Below are 18,230 nucleotides of genomic sequence, written 5' to 3' on the forward strand. Positions count from 1 at the left end.
ATATAACCTAAAATATGCCCTTGATTGGCAAACAGGCTCTGTGTTTCTGTGAAAAATGTTTGCTTTCTTGTATAAAGTGTTTATAAAATTTCTAAGAATGCAATATCTCTCATTCATCACTCATTCATTTGCTAAACAAGTGAAAACTGTGAACCGTATGACATTGTTTCCAGACATCACACCTAAATGTGGAAAACAATCTAAAAACAATTAAACTTACCAGAAAGAGGAGATGCTAGAGATAGGATCAATTGAGTACCACTTCCAAAATCTGTTCATCAGTTTGTAACGAGAATGTACCATCAGGAAATAATATGCACTTCAAATGGGTTATGTTGCAACTTATAACACAATACTCACAGTAAAACACCAATAAGTAGTGACACACTGAAAGGAAAATTCTTGACTGAAACTTAAGTTGAAATTAGGGACACACTTGGCTGAAGACCAAAATCAAAAGAAAGAGTTCTTTTATATGTAATTTGCCATTTTATCTGGTAATGATGCTGATGATGCTTTGGAATTGATATTACGTTAAAAAAGAGAATTGAAATTGAAAACTAATAAAATTATCAGCAGCCCAAAGCTGACTTGCATGGGCCCCCTGCCATAATGATATAGTGTGTTTCACTTTTTTGTCTGCTGCCACTCAAATTGTTTGAGCGCATCTGTGCTGACCAGCATGAGTGAAGGAAACACTATTTCATTGTCATTATCAATCAGATTATTTGTTAATTATTACATTTTGACACATTGTTGTAGATCTATTTAAACATTTGCCTGTCTTGGCCAAAATTGCAAGCCCTTTATAATGTTTAATGGATGAAATTTTAGTTCTTCCTCTCTGGTGAACACAGGCAAGATCACAACATGATAGTTCAGCTATGCATGTGACCATGTAGTTTATTACTAATACATGACTAATGCATAACTAAGGCTGAATGTTCAATTTTCTGGCTTCTATTTATTTTGATAATACAACAGTAACTCGCTAATTACAAGTTCTTTAGGGTAGTATTAATAAACCTCATTAAATAAAGTCATACCTGCATCAGGCAAATACATGAACCTCTGGAGTAATACAGGAATCCTTATATATATATATATATATATATATATATATATATATATATATATATATATATGAAGATATCAGAGTAAACATAAAACACATGTCATGATCCAGGCATATTAACTCAGTCTTTAGAAATCTTCAGTGAAAGCTTTAGTGAGCCATACACTCACCAACCCCTACTTTGTAGGTCCACATTTGCTGAACTTAGAGACTGTGGCCCATCTTTTGCTACACTGTTTGTATTAGCCAGCCTTTCATCAGTAGTCAGTTTCTGATCCCTTTTGATTATTTTTCTGAAGATGACATGTCTGTGGAATGAAGGGTATTTTTCAGCAATTTTGCTGTTTCATAACCATTGTTAAAGCAGCACTGCGATAAAGCGTGGCCACAAAGGAATAAAAATGGTACACCTTATGGGTAGTGTAGGGCAAGCAGCTAGACACTGAAAAAAAAGGGGGCAGGAGTAGAGAAGTTTTTTTAACCCGTCACCTTTTATTTTGCCACAACTGTATTTACAGGCGCACTTTTAAAACAAAAAGAAAAAAAAAACACAACCTCAATCAACTGAGGTAATTAGACTGTGCCCCTACAATCCCTACAAACAGGTGTAGTCCAGCACTGCTACCAAAGGGGAAGAAGAACCCTAACTGTGGTTACGGAGCCGTATATATACAGGTAGCTCCTCCCCCAAGCTATTCCACCCCCCCCCCCCCCCCCCCCCCCCCCCCCAGGTAGAAAATAAACCATACATTTCATATTTACATGTTGAAATGAATATGGCACAACATTATACGTGGCCGTCAAAATACCAGGCCATAGAAACAGTAATCAATAATAATAAACAGTAATATTTTTTGTTAAAACTGAAAGAATTTCAATACTGAGTATGGAGAAATAAGAACACACTAAAATATGGCGTCCTTGCGCCACTGCGAGTCACCCTATACACTGTTAGAAATAAAGGTACCATGCAGGTACATGATTTCTTCATCAAGGTGCAAACAGTAAAAACGTTGCCTCAAAGGTACAACATTGGTTTTAAGATTGGTATTGTTTTTTTGTGTACCTTAAATAAGTTTTAAACTTATAAACTAATGTTTTAAAACAGAACCTTTTAATAAAAAGCCTGGAGGTGAGTCGGGTGTGTGGAGTCAGTACGACTTAGAAAATATAATTTCAGTGAATTATGGTACAGTTATGTTCCCTGACTAAAGGTACAGAGATGTACCCCTGAGGGTACCACCCCAGTGACAAGAAGGGTACTGCCCCAGTGACAGTGTCGTACCTTTTTTTCTGAGATTGTAAAGCCTGAAATAATTATTTGAGGTACTGAGATGTATTTGGTGGGAGTTTTCAGACCCCGTCATCTTTCTATATGTATTAACATCACACACATAAGCTCAAAAAGTAGATTCAGCTTGATGTTTAGTTCTCAAATGCAAAATCAACATTATACTGATAAAGATATGATAACAATAGTAAATAATTCACTTATTTCCCCAAAAGACACGTCCTTCACTATGTTTTGAGTTCTCTTATAATTATAATTATTATATATTAATACTCTCTCACTGCAATCGTAGAAGTCAGATTCATCCACTTGTGGATGCCAAAGCACAACTGACATTATGAAATGTTCTTCTGCACAATGTGTGCAATTACATATTTCCACCAGAGAGGCCTCCAAATCCCCAAATCCTACATGGTGTTGCTTTACCAGTGTAATAAAAATAAAATGTTATAGCTATGTATCTTGCCTGTAAATATAATAATATGTAAATTTGATGCACTTAACATATAGTTCCAGTATCAAATTCATTTCTACAAGTGTTAGAGCACCTATGACCATTAACTAATTAGAACAGAAATAACAGGCCAATAACAGAGGACAGAGTCTGTTTACAAAGAACAGGCTGAAAGGTCTCACGTGGCGTTGTCCCATCCAGGTCCAGGAGAAATGTAAGACTGGCGCCAAATTACTTTGAAATAGGCAATAAAACTTGACATCCCAACCCCCAACTCCATCGACGCACACTTTAAGGTGGTATGTGTGGGACATAACAGAGGTAACAATAGCAGAGGCTATTGTTAGGGTGGGCACAGCTGTGTGGGGCTTTATGGCCAAAAAGAAAGCCACTGAGTCTCCACTTTGGTATAGATACACTTTAAAAATGGGTTCTTTAGCAAAGGGAACTGCTCTACTTAAAGTTTTAAGTTCTGTATAGAACTATTTTATGTGTAATGTATGTATGATGATTCTATATAGAACCTTTTTGAAAAGGGTTCTCTATAGCATCAAAAAGAGTTTTGCTGTTGCTCCCAGTGTCAAGTTTGTAACAAAAGAACGCTTTTTGGTGCTATATAGAACCATTTTCAAAAAGTTTCTGTATAAAATCACTTACAACACATTCTATATCAATCTGCTGAACCATGTCAAAGAAGTATTTACGCATGAAATGGATCTATATAGAACTTACAGTTGTAAATAGAGCCATTCCCTAAATAACCCTTGAAAACCATGGTAGATGGTTAATGGAGGAAAATGTGTGTGTCTGTGTGTGTGTGGCTTTCAAGGTATATGAATGTGTGTGTGTGAGAGAGAGAGAGAGAGAGAGAGAGAGAGAGAGAGAGAGAGAGAGAGAGAGTCATCAACCATGAAAACAGTACTGCACTGAATTTACTTGATCCAAATATGTGAGTCATTTCCACAAGAATAAAATATATTAAACCAACACAATTTGGTATTTTAGTTTTCTTACTCTTGGTAATAACTTTAGTAATACATTTTATTGCTATATAAACCACGTAGGCTTCACGTCGGAATCGAGTAAATTCAGCCCTTTCTGCCACAGAACTGTTCCTTCAATTAAGTTTTCAGTCTTTCAAATGTCACGTGATTAATACAGCCTGTACGCTCCTCTTCATCGTGTAATCCGCTCTTCATATTCAGTAGAAACGCTCAACGAGGCGAAAGCCAGTGATAATGTTATCAGGACGTAACGTATCTGTACAAACCCACCGGTGAACGTGAGGGTCCCGGCTGTCAGCTGCTATATTTATCAGCCTCCGTGGCCATAAAAGGCCCTGAGAGGTGCTTCGACATTCCCCCTTCGTGCCTGCATTATTTTTGTTGAGTGGACTGCGGTCTCCGTCCACAGCACAGCGTCCACTCGCGCCTCCGCTCGGATTTGTAGACCATCTCTCAGCAGCCGTTTGGATAAGGTGAGAGGACTCGAGGCCCGACTGTGGGGACAACCTAGCCGAGCCGAGCCGAGCTATTAGCAAGATAGAGAGAACATGTTCTTGTGGGTTCATTTGACTAACTTTAAAACGAGAAACCGAGTTCTGTTCCTCCAAGAATATGACCTATATGGTGGTGCATGCTGGGACATTAGTTGGATGTTTGGCTCTGATGGCAGACTGTGAAGGCTGCAGTGCATGGTGTTGGTTTGTCTGGGCTTCTTGCTCTTTCAGCGTTTCTTCTACATCAGTGCTTTGGGATTCTACATTCACATGGTTTTGGATGATGAAAGGAATAGCCAGCTCAGTTCAATTTAAACCAATATATAGATTCATATATCTGTATAGACTGATCCATTTGGGTACATTTAGCTAGCGTTGATTTTACAGTGACTAATTTGGTATATTTTCTACCTTTTGGGTATCTGTAGTTCTCAACCCAGTATGGATAACATCCAAATCTAATGATAGTAAACATGAAGAGGTTTCAACATTAATAACATTATTTGAAAAAAAAGAGACATTTTAAAATGTGTGCAAATATCTATCTATAATTGTCTATAAACAAAAGACGCTAATTTACAACCTACTTCAGTTTAGTTACAAAAAAGGATATAACGTGAAAACTGAGTGTAGTTATCAATAAAGGGATGTAACTTCATTGAAATCAAATTTGGTTGTAAATAATGAAATAGAGCTTAATGGAAATTCAGTTCAGTTGTGGTAAATGATTGTAACGTCATGGAAATTCTTTAACTTGTGTGTAGACATTTTTACGACTTCAGAGTAAGAGCACATCAAACAGAGGCTATAGGCCCTGAGCTAAGGAGAGCAGGATGTCTGGATCAATACCGTTCTACCAGAAGCACCATCGTCACTATGACCGTGACTATCGTAGTCGGGAGACCAAGTCCGCCATCAGCCAATACCAGCAGAGCTCCTCCAGCAGATACTCTGCCCAGAGCAGCAGCACCAGCAAGGGGTAAGACGGTGTGGCCCAGGAGGGTGGAGTGAGCCACCTTAACCTATAATGTGACCCTCCTGTTCTTTTAACATCACCTTTGGTCCCGAACACCTTTGATCCAGTACCTCCTTTTCACCAAAGCACCAGTTTCTACCCTCCTTCACTTTGCTGTGGTCCTTTTTTAAATAATAGCTGCATGTCTGTGGATTCTGCATGTTCTGCTCATTCCTGCTGCATTTTTGGTTGTGCCTGCTGAGAATGGGGGAAACTATATGGCTTACAAGCAGCTTGTGTCTGCATACATATGCTATTTGTTTACAGGTCGGTGTTGAGCTACCCTTGGCATAGCTAGCCTTAACTATGGTTCAGTTTTGGTCTAATTTTGAGTTAGTTCAGGTTTAGGGGGTTCTGTTTCTGTTGTAGAAGTTGAGGATATCGTCTAATCCATGTAGCTTGGTTTTTTTACTTTCTGTTTTAAAGCAACTCCAACTCCAGCCAGTAAGGTATGCTGTCTATATATTGTCTGGTTTATATTCTCTGATAATTTGACTGTAAGCATATCTGCAAATCATCTGCTTAATGGCTAATTCCAGTGGAGATACATAATAACTTGTTATGGTATGGAGCTTACATCTAAAACTGGAAACTAGAGACCTCAAACATCCAACTCAAGCCTGCTGGCATTTTTAGAGTGCAAATCCAGGTTGTATGGTATATGTTTGTCATTTGCATGTTCTTTTTACGACAGAAACAACATAATACATGTTCCCAGCTTTGTACCAGGTGTTCTATAAAGTACACAGACACATGCAGAGGTAACCCAGTGCTTTCACCCTTAGTGTATTTATAGATGTCAAGAGAGACTATCCGGTTTTACATTGCTTACAGTAATGTTTGGCATTGGATTTTGGCCACTAGTCTTAGATTTTTGAACATTTGTCCCTGAACAAGTTGAACTGGGTTGTGTTACAGTTTGTAAAAGCTTTGGTTGGAGCTCCTTTATCCACGGCTGAACATACGATGCTGAATCATTAGATCTTTAGAAAGACAATATTTATGTCCCCTACCATAGGGATGTGTTTATGGATTTTGTATAACCAGTTAAATTTAGGTCATCAGTGGGAGTCTGGAGACTTGGTGTTCAGTCTTGTATATCTAATGACTTAAATGAGGCAACATGTCCAGCAATCATCAGCCTTAAAATGGTTTGGGCAGACAGCAACACTACAGTGGCATTTCAGAAGATGTAATGGGTTTTACATACATTTCTATATCAGCAATTAGACAGGTTTGTATTAGTGTGGCATGAAATTTCAACATATGACCTTCTGGAAGTGGCTATAAAGCAAATTACTATAGAGAAGCCATAGTTTTGATATCGCTTCTGGAATTTCTAAATGTAGTCATTGTTACTGTTGTGTGGTCCATTCATTGTACTGACCATTCAGAATGCACCCTTTATGATGGATGTTGTAAACATCTTGGTACATGGCATAATTTGTATTTATACACTTATATCAAGTAAGAAAGTATGTTTTCAAGCTGGGAAGAATGGGAATTTCCCATCATGCCTAATAGAATATACATTTTCAAGTGTTACTTTCTATCTTTGTGTGTCTTTGGGCAAAAATGCTGTATAACATGCTTCAAGCACTGTACTGAATCAGTTTTAGCTCCATTTTTGACTGTTAAGACTATTATGCAACTCTATTATTATCTATTATGCAAAGCGATGATTTCAGCTGCAGGGACAAAATTATGGTAATATATTTAATCTCTTAAATGGCCAGCACCAGCTGATAGGTCTGAATGTCTATCACACACTTCAGTGATTTAAGAATAACTTAGCCAGTTTGCATTGTAGTCCATGTAGTTAGTGAATAATAAGCTATTATAGGAAAAATGTTCTGAAGAAGCACACAGTTACTGCACTGAACAGTGTGTAATAGTGAGTTTCACCCACGACCTATGGATTCGATGACACTCTTTCCAAAAATAAACTGTCTCATGGTGTACTGCATCCAGTGTGATACCTCACACTGCAGAGCTATTGATGTCATGGGAGTGAGTGGGACAGGGTGGGCCCCCACACTTACAGTGTGGGTTCATTGTGCACATTTTGCACATCCTACACTCAACACTGTGCACCCAACCTGTTCTGAGTAGCACACACTGTGAGCGTTCAGTGGACATGAGTTTTCACTGAATGAGTTTTCACCTAGAGCGAGTTACATTCAGGCCGCATTTTGACAGGACACTTTGTGAGGACTGGTTCCTTCATGGCTAACTTTACAACTGAGAAACGTTAAAAATCTTCAAAGTGTAGGTTTGTTTATACGTTGCGGTTATAAGGTTGTATGCAAAAGTTTGAACACCCATGTTACACCTTTTGTTGATTTTCTAAGTGAAAATACGCCAACACATCCCCCACAGGAACAAGCACACTTAAATATGGCATTTTTCTGCAGATTTCAGTGCACAATTTCAATGTATTAGTTGAGTTTAACGTGATTAACATAAGCATACATTCTGAAAAGTGCCGTTACCTTTGCACAGGTCACATTTTATGTTTTTTCTCCAAATGTTAACTTTAGTAAATGCACAGTAATTGTGCATTGAAATGTAGAAAGGTGTTGAAGAATAAACATGTACATATATATATATATATATATATATATATATATATATATATATATATATATATACACACACACACACACACACATACACTCACACACTGGCCATTTTATTAGGTACACTATTCAATTGCTTGTTAACACAAATAGTTAATCACATGGCCGCAACTCAGTGCATTTAGGCATGTAGAGGTGGTCAAGACAACTTGCTGAAGTGCAGACCGAGCATCAGAACGGGGAAGAAAAGTGATTTAAGTGAATTTGAACGTGGCGTGGTTGTTGGTGCCAAACAGGCTGGTCTTATTTCAGAAACTGCTGATCTACTGGGATTTTCACGCACAACCATCTCTAGGGTTTACAGAGAATGCTCCGAAATAGAGAAAATATCCAGTGAGTGGCAGTTGTGTAGACGAAAATGCCTTGTTGATGTGAGAGGTCAGAGGAGACTGCGCATATAAATATATTTCATAGGTGGTGAGATGTTATAAAATCATAGACATAGAAGTTAACTACTTGGAGTTCCAGTTCTTTGTTTCATGCCTTTTTCTCCATGTGCTGCTTCATCTATATTTGTTCGTTAAAAAAACGGCCAAACCTATATTTTAACAGGTTAAAAATGGCACAGAGTTGGATTCCTCAGTCTGTCCAGCATTAATAATAGAAGTACTGACATAGATTCCTCATTTAAACTAAGAAGGGAGTGATAATGACACTTGTTTAAAGTTAGAAAATGTTTAAAGTACATGATGATGTGAATAGTTGAATATTATAAGCCATTAGGAGTTTTGTAACCCCTCAACTCCCCAGCACTGATAACTATCTTTCATATTCTAAAAATATATAACCTGCATTATTTGCGGTTAGAATTGTCACCTACAGAGTGATGTGTTTTATGTAAGTATTTGTAGGTATATAGGAATGCAGTATGAGAAGCAGACACTAATACTCTGTTAGTCCCCAGCTCTGGCACTGTGTGCTAAAATTGTAAATAAGTATTTGTAAAGTTCTTAGCCAACTGTTGCTGTATTTTTACAAAAGATTTATTGTGTTCCAGTATTATTTCAGCATTGGTCTCCTCTATCTATCCCACATCTCTCTCTCTCTTGCTCTCTCTCTTACTCATTCACTCTACCTCCCTCTTTGTGCTATAAATACACCTACTTGTCTTAGAAAATCTCCAGCCATGTCAGGGTCACAGTGTACTTTTAGCTATGTCAGATAAGCAAGGTGTGTGTCTGTGTGTGTGTCTGTGTGTGTGTGTGTGTGTGTGTGTGTTTGTGTGTGTGTGTCTGTGTGTGTGTGTGTGTGTTAGGGCAGCACATCACAAAATTGTTTACTGTGTGCTAAAAGGATCCTGCCCAATCACAGAGTAATATTCACATGATCTGTATAATATAGGTCACAATAATTCACAATAATTCAGAATTCTTTAACTGGGGCACACCAGTTGTTCCCAGTTGTGGTTTGAACTGAGTACATATTGTTGCAATGTACAGCAATAAAATTGCAGGATTATATTTTGAGCATATTATGCAGTGCTTGTGTCGATGAGAGCCACTGAGAGCTTTCCCCTCTTTAATCTTTTTTACTTGTGCTTGGAGCCCAAGATGAAATCCCTATTAAAATCTTTCTAAACTTCTCTCTCCTATTTCACTCCTCTAATATCTAATTATGCACATCTCTCCCATGTGCTAGATATTCACTCATTTATGTGATCTTGTGTTATGGCAAATTTAGCATCAGAGCCGCCACCTTCACTTCTCTGGATGAGGTGGGACTGAGTCCTCTGACAAAGAGAGCCAAGCCCACCTACCTGGCCATGGACAAAGAGAACCAGATCATAGGCTATGTGGTGCCCATCTTCAGGGGAAGGTATGATCCCTGGATGGTCATAATGAAGGGAGAAATCATTGGAGCTGTTTAGTTTGTAAATCTCTGTTCTGCTTTGTGCAGACAAAAGATTGCATTGCATTAGTTGAATATGTATTAAAAAATCTCAATCTTTTTTGTTTAAGGGAATATTTTGATGAAATATCAAAAAGTACAAATTTTCCCTTTACACAAAATGTAATTGATCAGTGAAGATGTGTTTGGTGTCTCAAAATTGCTTATTTCACTAGGGCTAGGAGGCTAATATAGGTGAAAAATAGGTAATCAGCATTTAGAAAACTGCATCCCTAAAATAATTGGTTCAGATTGCGAGAGTTCCTAATCAAGTCCTAAAAATCCTAGGCTTATTAAATACTAAGGCTTACTATTCACATTCTATACAGTAACTACAGGGAGTTCAGTGCAAACTGGTTGAGCTATTCTTAGGTCATAGAAGTGTGTAATAAAACCTTTGCCATATAATCTGAAATTCACTTACTTATCCACTTTGGGCCTTCAAGGTGGCTTTGCTACTGTTTTTAGCTAAGCGACATCATCCATCCATCCATTTTCTGCTAAGCAACATACTTTTGTTTTTTTGTTTTGTTAATTTATCTATTGTTGTAGTTAACAACAATATTATATCATATACTGTCAGACACCACTTAAGCAAGACCATTAAAAACAACTCAAATTGATTTAACACAAGATGTAGATTTAGGCATGCAGTTTACACAATGCTAAGTAATATGATTCTATTACTTATTAGCTGCATTAGCCTAATAACACCAGTGCAAAATTAAAAAAAGCAAATTTGAGACACCCAAACATATCTTGACTGATAGACTACACTTAGGGTAAGGTGGAAATTGTCAACTTCAAATAGTGGCAAATCCATACATGAATTTAAAATGTTTTTCCCCTGTATATGTGCTGAGTATGTATGTGTATATGTATATATGTATGCATGTTTTTGAGAGTTTACATATGTGTGAAATACCCCACCTCCTCTACACCAGTCAGGAGTTTGCGAGTGGTCTGTCTGACACAGAAGAAGCGCGGGCTAAAGAGAGCGCTGCCTATCTGGCCCGCAGAGACCTCTTCACCAGCGGGGTGGAGATGGAGCGCATGGAGCACAAATCTCGCAGAAGCATCATGAGGGAGTCAGCAGAACGCATTTCCCTCAACAAGAGGGTTAGTGCAAAACCCAATCGCGTTCATGATGACGTATTCTTCATCATCAGTGTACTATAGTACTATGCAAAAGTCTTAAACCACCTGAGAAAATCTGCTTTGAAGCCGTTTATCTGGCAAGCAAGCACATATTAGTGTGGAAAAACATGAGAATCCATAAATACAAATTAGCACAAATACAAATAATGTAGTATTGGCTAATAACGACTTCATTAAGGTATACTTCATATTTGGAAATGCATCTATATTTGGAATATTTATAAACTAGATCCACCTGGATTAGCATTACAGAGAAATGCAACACTTACTTGTAAAATGGGTAAAAATGCATAAAGTGCAGACACTTTACCACATTAGGAAAAATATAAATAAACATTAATGCAATAAAAAAGCAGCTTGAATTGCTTGTTTTCAAGTTCTAGATGGTTCATGAAATTTTAGACATACAGAGGTATGGTTCCACATCTGTCATTGCACGGATTGGTTTAATCACCAATCCATGCACCACCAGCGCACCGGATTAACTAACAAAGTTAGGGATGCACACTGATATCAGTATTATGTTGGTTTCAGCAGATATTTAAAAATATTGACATTGGACTGATGTTTATATCTGACTGATATTTCAAATTGATATTTGACAATGTATTTAATGTACTCTGTAGAAGCAGAAGGTTTTAGCAACAATGGGCTACTGTGGTAAAGTGTTCTGACAAACAAAAACACACTTGCTGCCCAGATAAGTCGTTTTTTTATTTTTCTGGGCTAGCCTAAGGCCATAACGTATATGTAATGTATTAATAAACTAATTGTGGAACACATAGGAAGAACTTAATCATGTGAACATAATTGTAACTAAAACAGTATTGTTCTGGTGTAGTGACAAATAGGTAACAGAGCTGGTCCACAGCAGTATGGCATAGAGGATCGTCTGCTGATGAAGGTTAATAATTGCTTTATTTGCGTCAGAAATACATCATGTCTACTGTGCCTCCAGTCAAAGAATGCATTTAATTCATCCTGTGAATAGACACTCTCTTATTAGACAGAGAGAGGGCATAAGCATTTACAACAACTCATTTGGATAACTGGTGCCAACAAGCTGTGCCGTCCCGCTGCCAGAATTCCTGAGGTCTCTCCAGTTTCTTAAGACACAGTGTTTTGATGTCTCTGGAGTGTGTGTTAATGTTGTGTGAGTGATGTCCATGCAGCAAATGTTAATAGCTGAGGGAAGCCCAAAGGAGAATCTGGTTTCTGCCAACTTATCAGACGAACAAAAAGAAATGACTCACACCCTAAATGCTGCCGCCTGAACTCTGCCCGTTACATGAAAGTTTATTGATTGTAGATCACGCATAGACAAATGCATATGCATGAGGGTTGAACATGAATATGACCCTGCATTTTGAATGTGTTATATGGCATTGGTGGTTGGAGATTACATTTTAATAGACGCTGTTTGAGCTGTATGTGAAGACTGTGTGTGACTGCATGTTTCCAGATCCATGATAACGAAGAGTACCACAAACGTCTGAATGAAGACAGCCTGATGCATCCACCGGAGTTTGTGATAAAGCCCCGCTCACACACTGTGTGGGAGAAACAGTGTGTGCGGCTGCACTGCACCATCACAGGATGGCCTGAGCCTCGAGTGGTGTGGTGAGTATGCAAACACACTCACACACACATATACAAACACACACACACTCTTAAAAGCAATGAACCCATCAGGCTTAAAGAGGCATTCTGCTTTAACTGCCATTTATTATGTTATTTTCCTGTTATGTAACACAGAATTCTTTCAAGGGTTTTGTAACCCTTTTGCATTTTTGTCTATCAATGTTCTCTCAATGTTCAGCATACATTTTGCAAATATGCCACAGAACCACAGATAATTGCATCATAGCGGTACAGAAATCCTGAGGCCTTGTAGTTATTCAGAGGTTCCTCCCATCATGAAAAGGAGCTTTTCTTAATCTTTAAACTGCCAGGGCTTCCTGTGGCACTGCTGTAGGAGACAAGCAGGCATGTTACAACAGATTCAAATTCTTTATTTTGGAGTGTCACTTTAACATATAAAATTGACACCATTTTACTCTTGCATCATATATAGCTGATCAGCAAGACATGTTTATTGTCTAAAGTTCACTTTTTTAAGGTTCTTTTTCACTTGAGCTAATGTGGTTTCTGACATTTTGGCTGTCCTGTATTGTCCCTCATTCAAAAGGCAGTGCTGAAACACTCCTTACAACTTCAGTATGAATGGGCAGAGCTACACTGTTAGGCTGAAAAGATGGATATATATATAAAAAGGTGGTTTTCCTGACATCACAAAAACAAGGAATTCAGGAAAGGCTGTTTATGCAGCTTAGTGGATTGTGTAGACTGGGTAATAAATAATACATTTTGAAATTCTAGCAATGTTTACATACCAGGTAAAGCTACTTCGAAAAAGGCAAGGGAAATTTGTTTCATGATCTGGGCCCTTGAGCAAGATTTTAAAACCAGTTTCTGTTTTTTTTTAATTATGTATTGACAGGCATTGTTAAGGCTTTCTTTCTTTTCTATGCTTTCTGTACTTTTAGCATTCAGCTCCTCTGATATTTACATTCATGGCATTTGGCAGATGCTCTTATCCAGCGCGACTTACAGTTTGTTCATTTTACACAGGTAGGCAAAGGTAGTATTAAGAGTCTTGCCCAAGGTCTCTTATTGGTATAGTGTAGGGTGCTTATCCAGGTGGGGCTTGAACCCCAGTCTACAGCGTAAAAGGCAGAGGTGTTACCCACAACGCTATACCAACCACTGCCTTTGTCTTTCTGTCACTCTCTGTCTCTTGCTTTTTAAATTTTATTTCCTGTCTTTCCTGTTTTTTTTTTCCTTTGCCATCCCTGCCAACCTCCAGGTATAAGAACAATGTTAGCATTGACCCCATGGCCCACCCAGGGAAGTACAAGATAGAGAGCAGCTACAATGTCCACTCTCTGGAGATCAACAGGTAACCACGCATAGTTTATTTTCTTCAAATCATTCAGAACATTCCGGATATTTTCATTTCACAATTATTGTGCTGTCCCATATCTCTATGGCAAAGATACACCACAAAACTACACCTCACATATGAACATACAACTCAACGGTGTCCTGGTGGCCTAAATACTGACACTCGATCCAGACTTTTCTTGGCCAGTCTCTTCATAACAAAGGGGGCATCTATAAAAAGCCATGCATCACTAAAATTCCTTCCCCTTAACCTTTGTATCTCTCTGTCTCTCTCACAATACACACATACAGGAAATCCCACAGTTTAAAAATACACAACAGGTTGTCTCTTATTAAGGATTTAGGCTAAGGTACATTAATTCATACTGTTGCTAAATGTTGAGCTTTAATGATGTAAGCTTCTGCGTAAATTAGAGTTTGCCCTGGATTGTTGGCTTACATGATGGATTAGAGTGTGGGCAGAAGAATGTGCCCCTGACACTGATGATATCACAGCCTGGAGTCTATTTCAGTCACCCAATTACAGTTTTGGAAGTCCTGAAGTCTGTACAGTTGCAAGGCAGGCATACACTCTTCTTAGTGATTTACAGTGCATGCATGAGACTCAGTGCATAAGACCCATCTGAGTCAGTGTGTGGTCACATGTCCCTCTGCCATTTTAGGTGTGACTTTGATGACACGGCCCAGTATCGTGTGTCAGCCATGAACAGCAATGGGGAGCTGTCTGCTTTTGCCTCTGTTGTTGTTAAAAGTATGTAAAGAAAATAAGCATTTTCCTAAATTTATTCCAGATCTTTGTAAGGTCAAGATAAACAATGCAAACGTGGTGTTTTGGCAGGTCAGAGCATCTTATATGTTGGCGTAATATCTAATATTTCACATGTTGAGATCTAAGAATAAGATTATTCAACTTTTGTCAAAACATTTACTTTTACTTTATTTAAGGGTCCTTAAAATAAGCTTAACATAAGTACAAATATCTCAAAATAGGTAGAAGAGTCTAATCATTTTAGAACTACAATTATACTATAAGAAATATTAGCTAAATTGCCAATATTTAAGATACTTTCACCTGCGAAGACACAATACTTTGTAGTGAATAACATGTTATTAGGAAATCTTTCAGCTGTTGTCTGTGATTAGCAAAAGTATGTCAACAAAAAGCCTTAGTCTTAACTTTTTTTCTGGAGTGAAATTTGTTTAGTAAAACATGGATTTAGTCTCATCATTGAGTAGTTAACCTAATCTAACTGCAATGTAATGTCTTAGTTTAAATGTTACATAGAAATCTCCCATTTACTTTGTTGGTAGTGGTCGAGACAGTCTCCCAAATTGTTGGCTTTATGCTACACATTCTTTTCAAAGGACTGATCTAACTAGCTGTAATCATTCTGATGTTTAGGATTCAAAGGTGAAGTTGATGAGTTTCTCCCAGCTCCCAGACCACGTAAGTTTCTAAGCACAATTTCTGTCTAATCTTATTCCATTTGGATTCATTTGAACATTTCTGAGCTTTGCATCTGTGTGTAAGCAGTAGAACAATGAGTGCTACGCCAATGTGATTAATGCTAGCTTGCCAGTGGCTGTTTTATATCCCATACACTGGATGCAGAAAAGAACAGTTTCAGCTGTGAATGTAATCTGGCTAAAGGTTTTTAATGTGCTTTTGTGCTCTTGTTTGGGTCATGTTCTCACAGTATATGTTGGAGGTGCATGGCCACTCTGTCTTTTTTTACAGCTCCTGTTTAAATATATAATAGAGCTGGTACTGTGCTTCCAGTTAATGTGTGTTTTTTTAAATATTTCTTTGGATTCTTTGATTTTATTAGTATATGTGCATCTTATGCTCTGCTTGAGCTGGATTAGTTTTAACAGTGGAGATGCTGTAATGATGCTGATAATGTATTGTTTAAGCAATTATGCTGGCCAATTATTGGCCATTTTCACAATTTACCACAGATAGCTGAAGTAAAAGTTCATAGACCATATATACCAGACTGTACCAGATATACTAAGTGCCACACTCAATAACAATAATATGGTCCACAGCTGTTTCAAACAGGATTATTATAACTATATTATACTCACTAGCAAATATTCTGACTACTATAACCGATTGGTACTTGATAAAAACATTGATCTGATCAGTAGTCACTTAAATTATATGACCTCTCCATAAGCAAATTCAGCTTGAATAGGGTTATATTCTAAATGTCTGCATGCCAGTGTGCTTTCTAGAGCAGTCCCTACACTTTCTGAGGATTCTTCAAGTTTCCATTTGTTCTTCCACACTGTATAATCTTCTCTGTTTTCTTGGTATCGATAATTCTCTTCCGGTTTCACCTTAATGTCTGGTGTATTTCCATGTATACATCCTTGTTGTTCTCTTCCTTGTGGTCCTTAGAGACAAAAGCAATTGAAATGTGTCCAGTGACCCTCGGATTGTCAGTTCTTGGCCTGTTTTTGTCCATTTACCCCATAACTCAGTGGTTGAGTGTGATTAAGTGTAATTATGTGTGTATGTCTCAGATCCTTGCCTTGAGTATGGTGTGACTTTCGAAACACACATTGTCGAGAAGTTTGGTGTGTCATTTGGGCGTGAGGGAGAGACCCTGAGTCTTGGCTGCTCTGTTATCATCTATCCCTCGCTGCAGCGTTTCCAACCTGAGATTGAATGGTACAGAGATGGTGAGTGAATGAGATGTCGTGCTCACACACTAATGTTCTCACAAACATTAACATAAGTTCTCACAAATGCATTAAAACACAAACTACTTTACAAAAACAAAATACCATATTGCTATTATAATGCTACATGTGATAAATGGCATATACTGTGATATTTGTGATATATTGTGATTTCATATTATAGCCTTTTAATATATTAAAAACACATTGTGTGATGACAGTTCCTAGTTTGTTATCGTCAGCTGCGTTAATTTCACAGCACAGTGTTTCACACCCACTTCTTAAAGAGTGTGAGAAATCTAGGTGAGCTCACATGGACCACTAAGAATTGCAACAGGCCCCACAATGTGATTCTGTTGTGATCATTAAAGACTTGTGATGTGTTAAGTATTGCTATATGACCTATTATGATGTTTTGTGACCTACAAAAGAAAGTTAGTTTAATTTAATGGTGTTTACATTTTGATCATCTCAGTTCAGTGTTTTTATGTACTGTGAGGTAAACAAGTCAGCTTTCAAAAATGTGTCATATTTAACCATTTCTTTTATTCAGTGCAGTTTACAGTGGCAGTTGAATGTAACATAGGGTGTTCCATCTTACTGGAGACGTGTTGATATATTATAGTGGAGTTCCTGATTAATTCTTTCTTTTATTTTATCCTGATGAAAATGGAAAGCTAATTTTTAGCTTTTTAATTTTTAGCTAAATCTAATTGTTTTCTTTCAGTGTAAGTCAGGCCAGCAGTTATCTTGTTAGAGGCTACAGGTAGCCCTGTTTGTCTTTGAATTTGTTTTCAATGTGATTTTTAAAAAATAATATTTAATACAGTCCTACTTGTGCACTGCATACGTAAAAAAACACAGGTTTTCTGATTCCAGGTTTTTCAATTTTCTCAAAATAGGACTTCTAGGACTGTCTTTAGACTTGTGCAATAGTGATATTTGCAGTTGGCCTGAATTGTGTATGTATGTGTGTCTTAGATAAGTTGCTAGTGCCATCTAAGTGGATTCAAATGCACTGGAGTGGAGACAGAGCCACCCTGACACTCACACACCTCAACAAAGAGGATGAGGGTCTCTATACACTTCGTGTCACCACCAAGTCCAGCTATGAAACACACTCTGCCTACGTCTTCGTTCGAGGTAAGGACCACAAATTAAGGACAGTGATGCACAGATTTCAGTCCTTCTCTGCCATATAATTCTTCTGCTCCAGTACAAAAATATTAGAACAGTCAAAAGTTTCAAAGTGTCTAAGATGCACTGAAAAAAATTATTACATGAAGAAACACCCACAAAAAAAAACAGACTATCTGATTGAAATTCATAACCATTGGAATGCTCTTGCAGTATATATGAATATATTGAACACATGGTTCATGTCATTACATTTAGTTTTTGAGGCTATAAGGGAAAAAATGACCTACCAGTGTAATTTAAAAAATACTGTCACTATGTATGTGTCGTAATTTATCACAATAATAGTAAAATAGCATCATTAGTACAGTTTACACAGTCGATAGTTATGTAAAGAATGCTGTTTATGTTTATTTACATAATT

The 18,230-nt window shown here is 37.6% G+C and overlaps 1 protein-coding gene across 2 annotated transcripts in view; it reads left to right on the top strand.

Moving 5' to 3' along the window:
* Window positions 1-4,190: 4,190 nt before the first annotated feature.
* myom1b (myomesin 1b) overlaps window positions 4,191-18,230 on the top strand; it is a 47,812-nt gene continuing 33,772 nt past the window's right edge. For both annotated transcript variants that reach the window (XM_017712414.1, XM_017712415.1), the window contains exons 1-10: window positions 4,191-4,297; window positions 5,083-5,297; window positions 9,653-9,787; window positions 10,804-10,978; window positions 12,480-12,637; window positions 13,884-13,976; window positions 14,644-14,732; window positions 15,384-15,428; window positions 16,511-16,669; window positions 17,651-17,812. In XM_017712414.1, the coding sequence (XP_017567903.1) occupies window positions 5,152-5,297; window positions 9,653-9,787; window positions 10,804-10,978; window positions 12,480-12,637; window positions 13,884-13,976; window positions 14,644-14,732; window positions 15,384-15,428; window positions 16,511-16,669; window positions 17,651-17,812 (1,162 nt within the window). In that variant the 5' untranslated portion in view covers window positions 4,191-4,297; window positions 5,083-5,151. The remainder of the gene's footprint in view (window positions 4,298-5,082; window positions 5,298-9,652; window positions 9,788-10,803; window positions 10,979-12,479; window positions 12,638-13,883; window positions 13,977-14,643; window positions 14,733-15,383; window positions 15,429-16,510; window positions 16,670-17,650; window positions 17,813-18,230) is intronic.

This window comes from Pygocentrus nattereri, chromosome 2, assembly GCF_015220715.1.
Source record: "Pygocentrus nattereri isolate fPygNat1 chromosome 2, fPygNat1.pri, whole genome shotgun sequence".
NCBI lineage: Eukaryota > Metazoa > Chordata > Actinopteri > Characiformes > Serrasalmidae > Pygocentrus > Pygocentrus nattereri.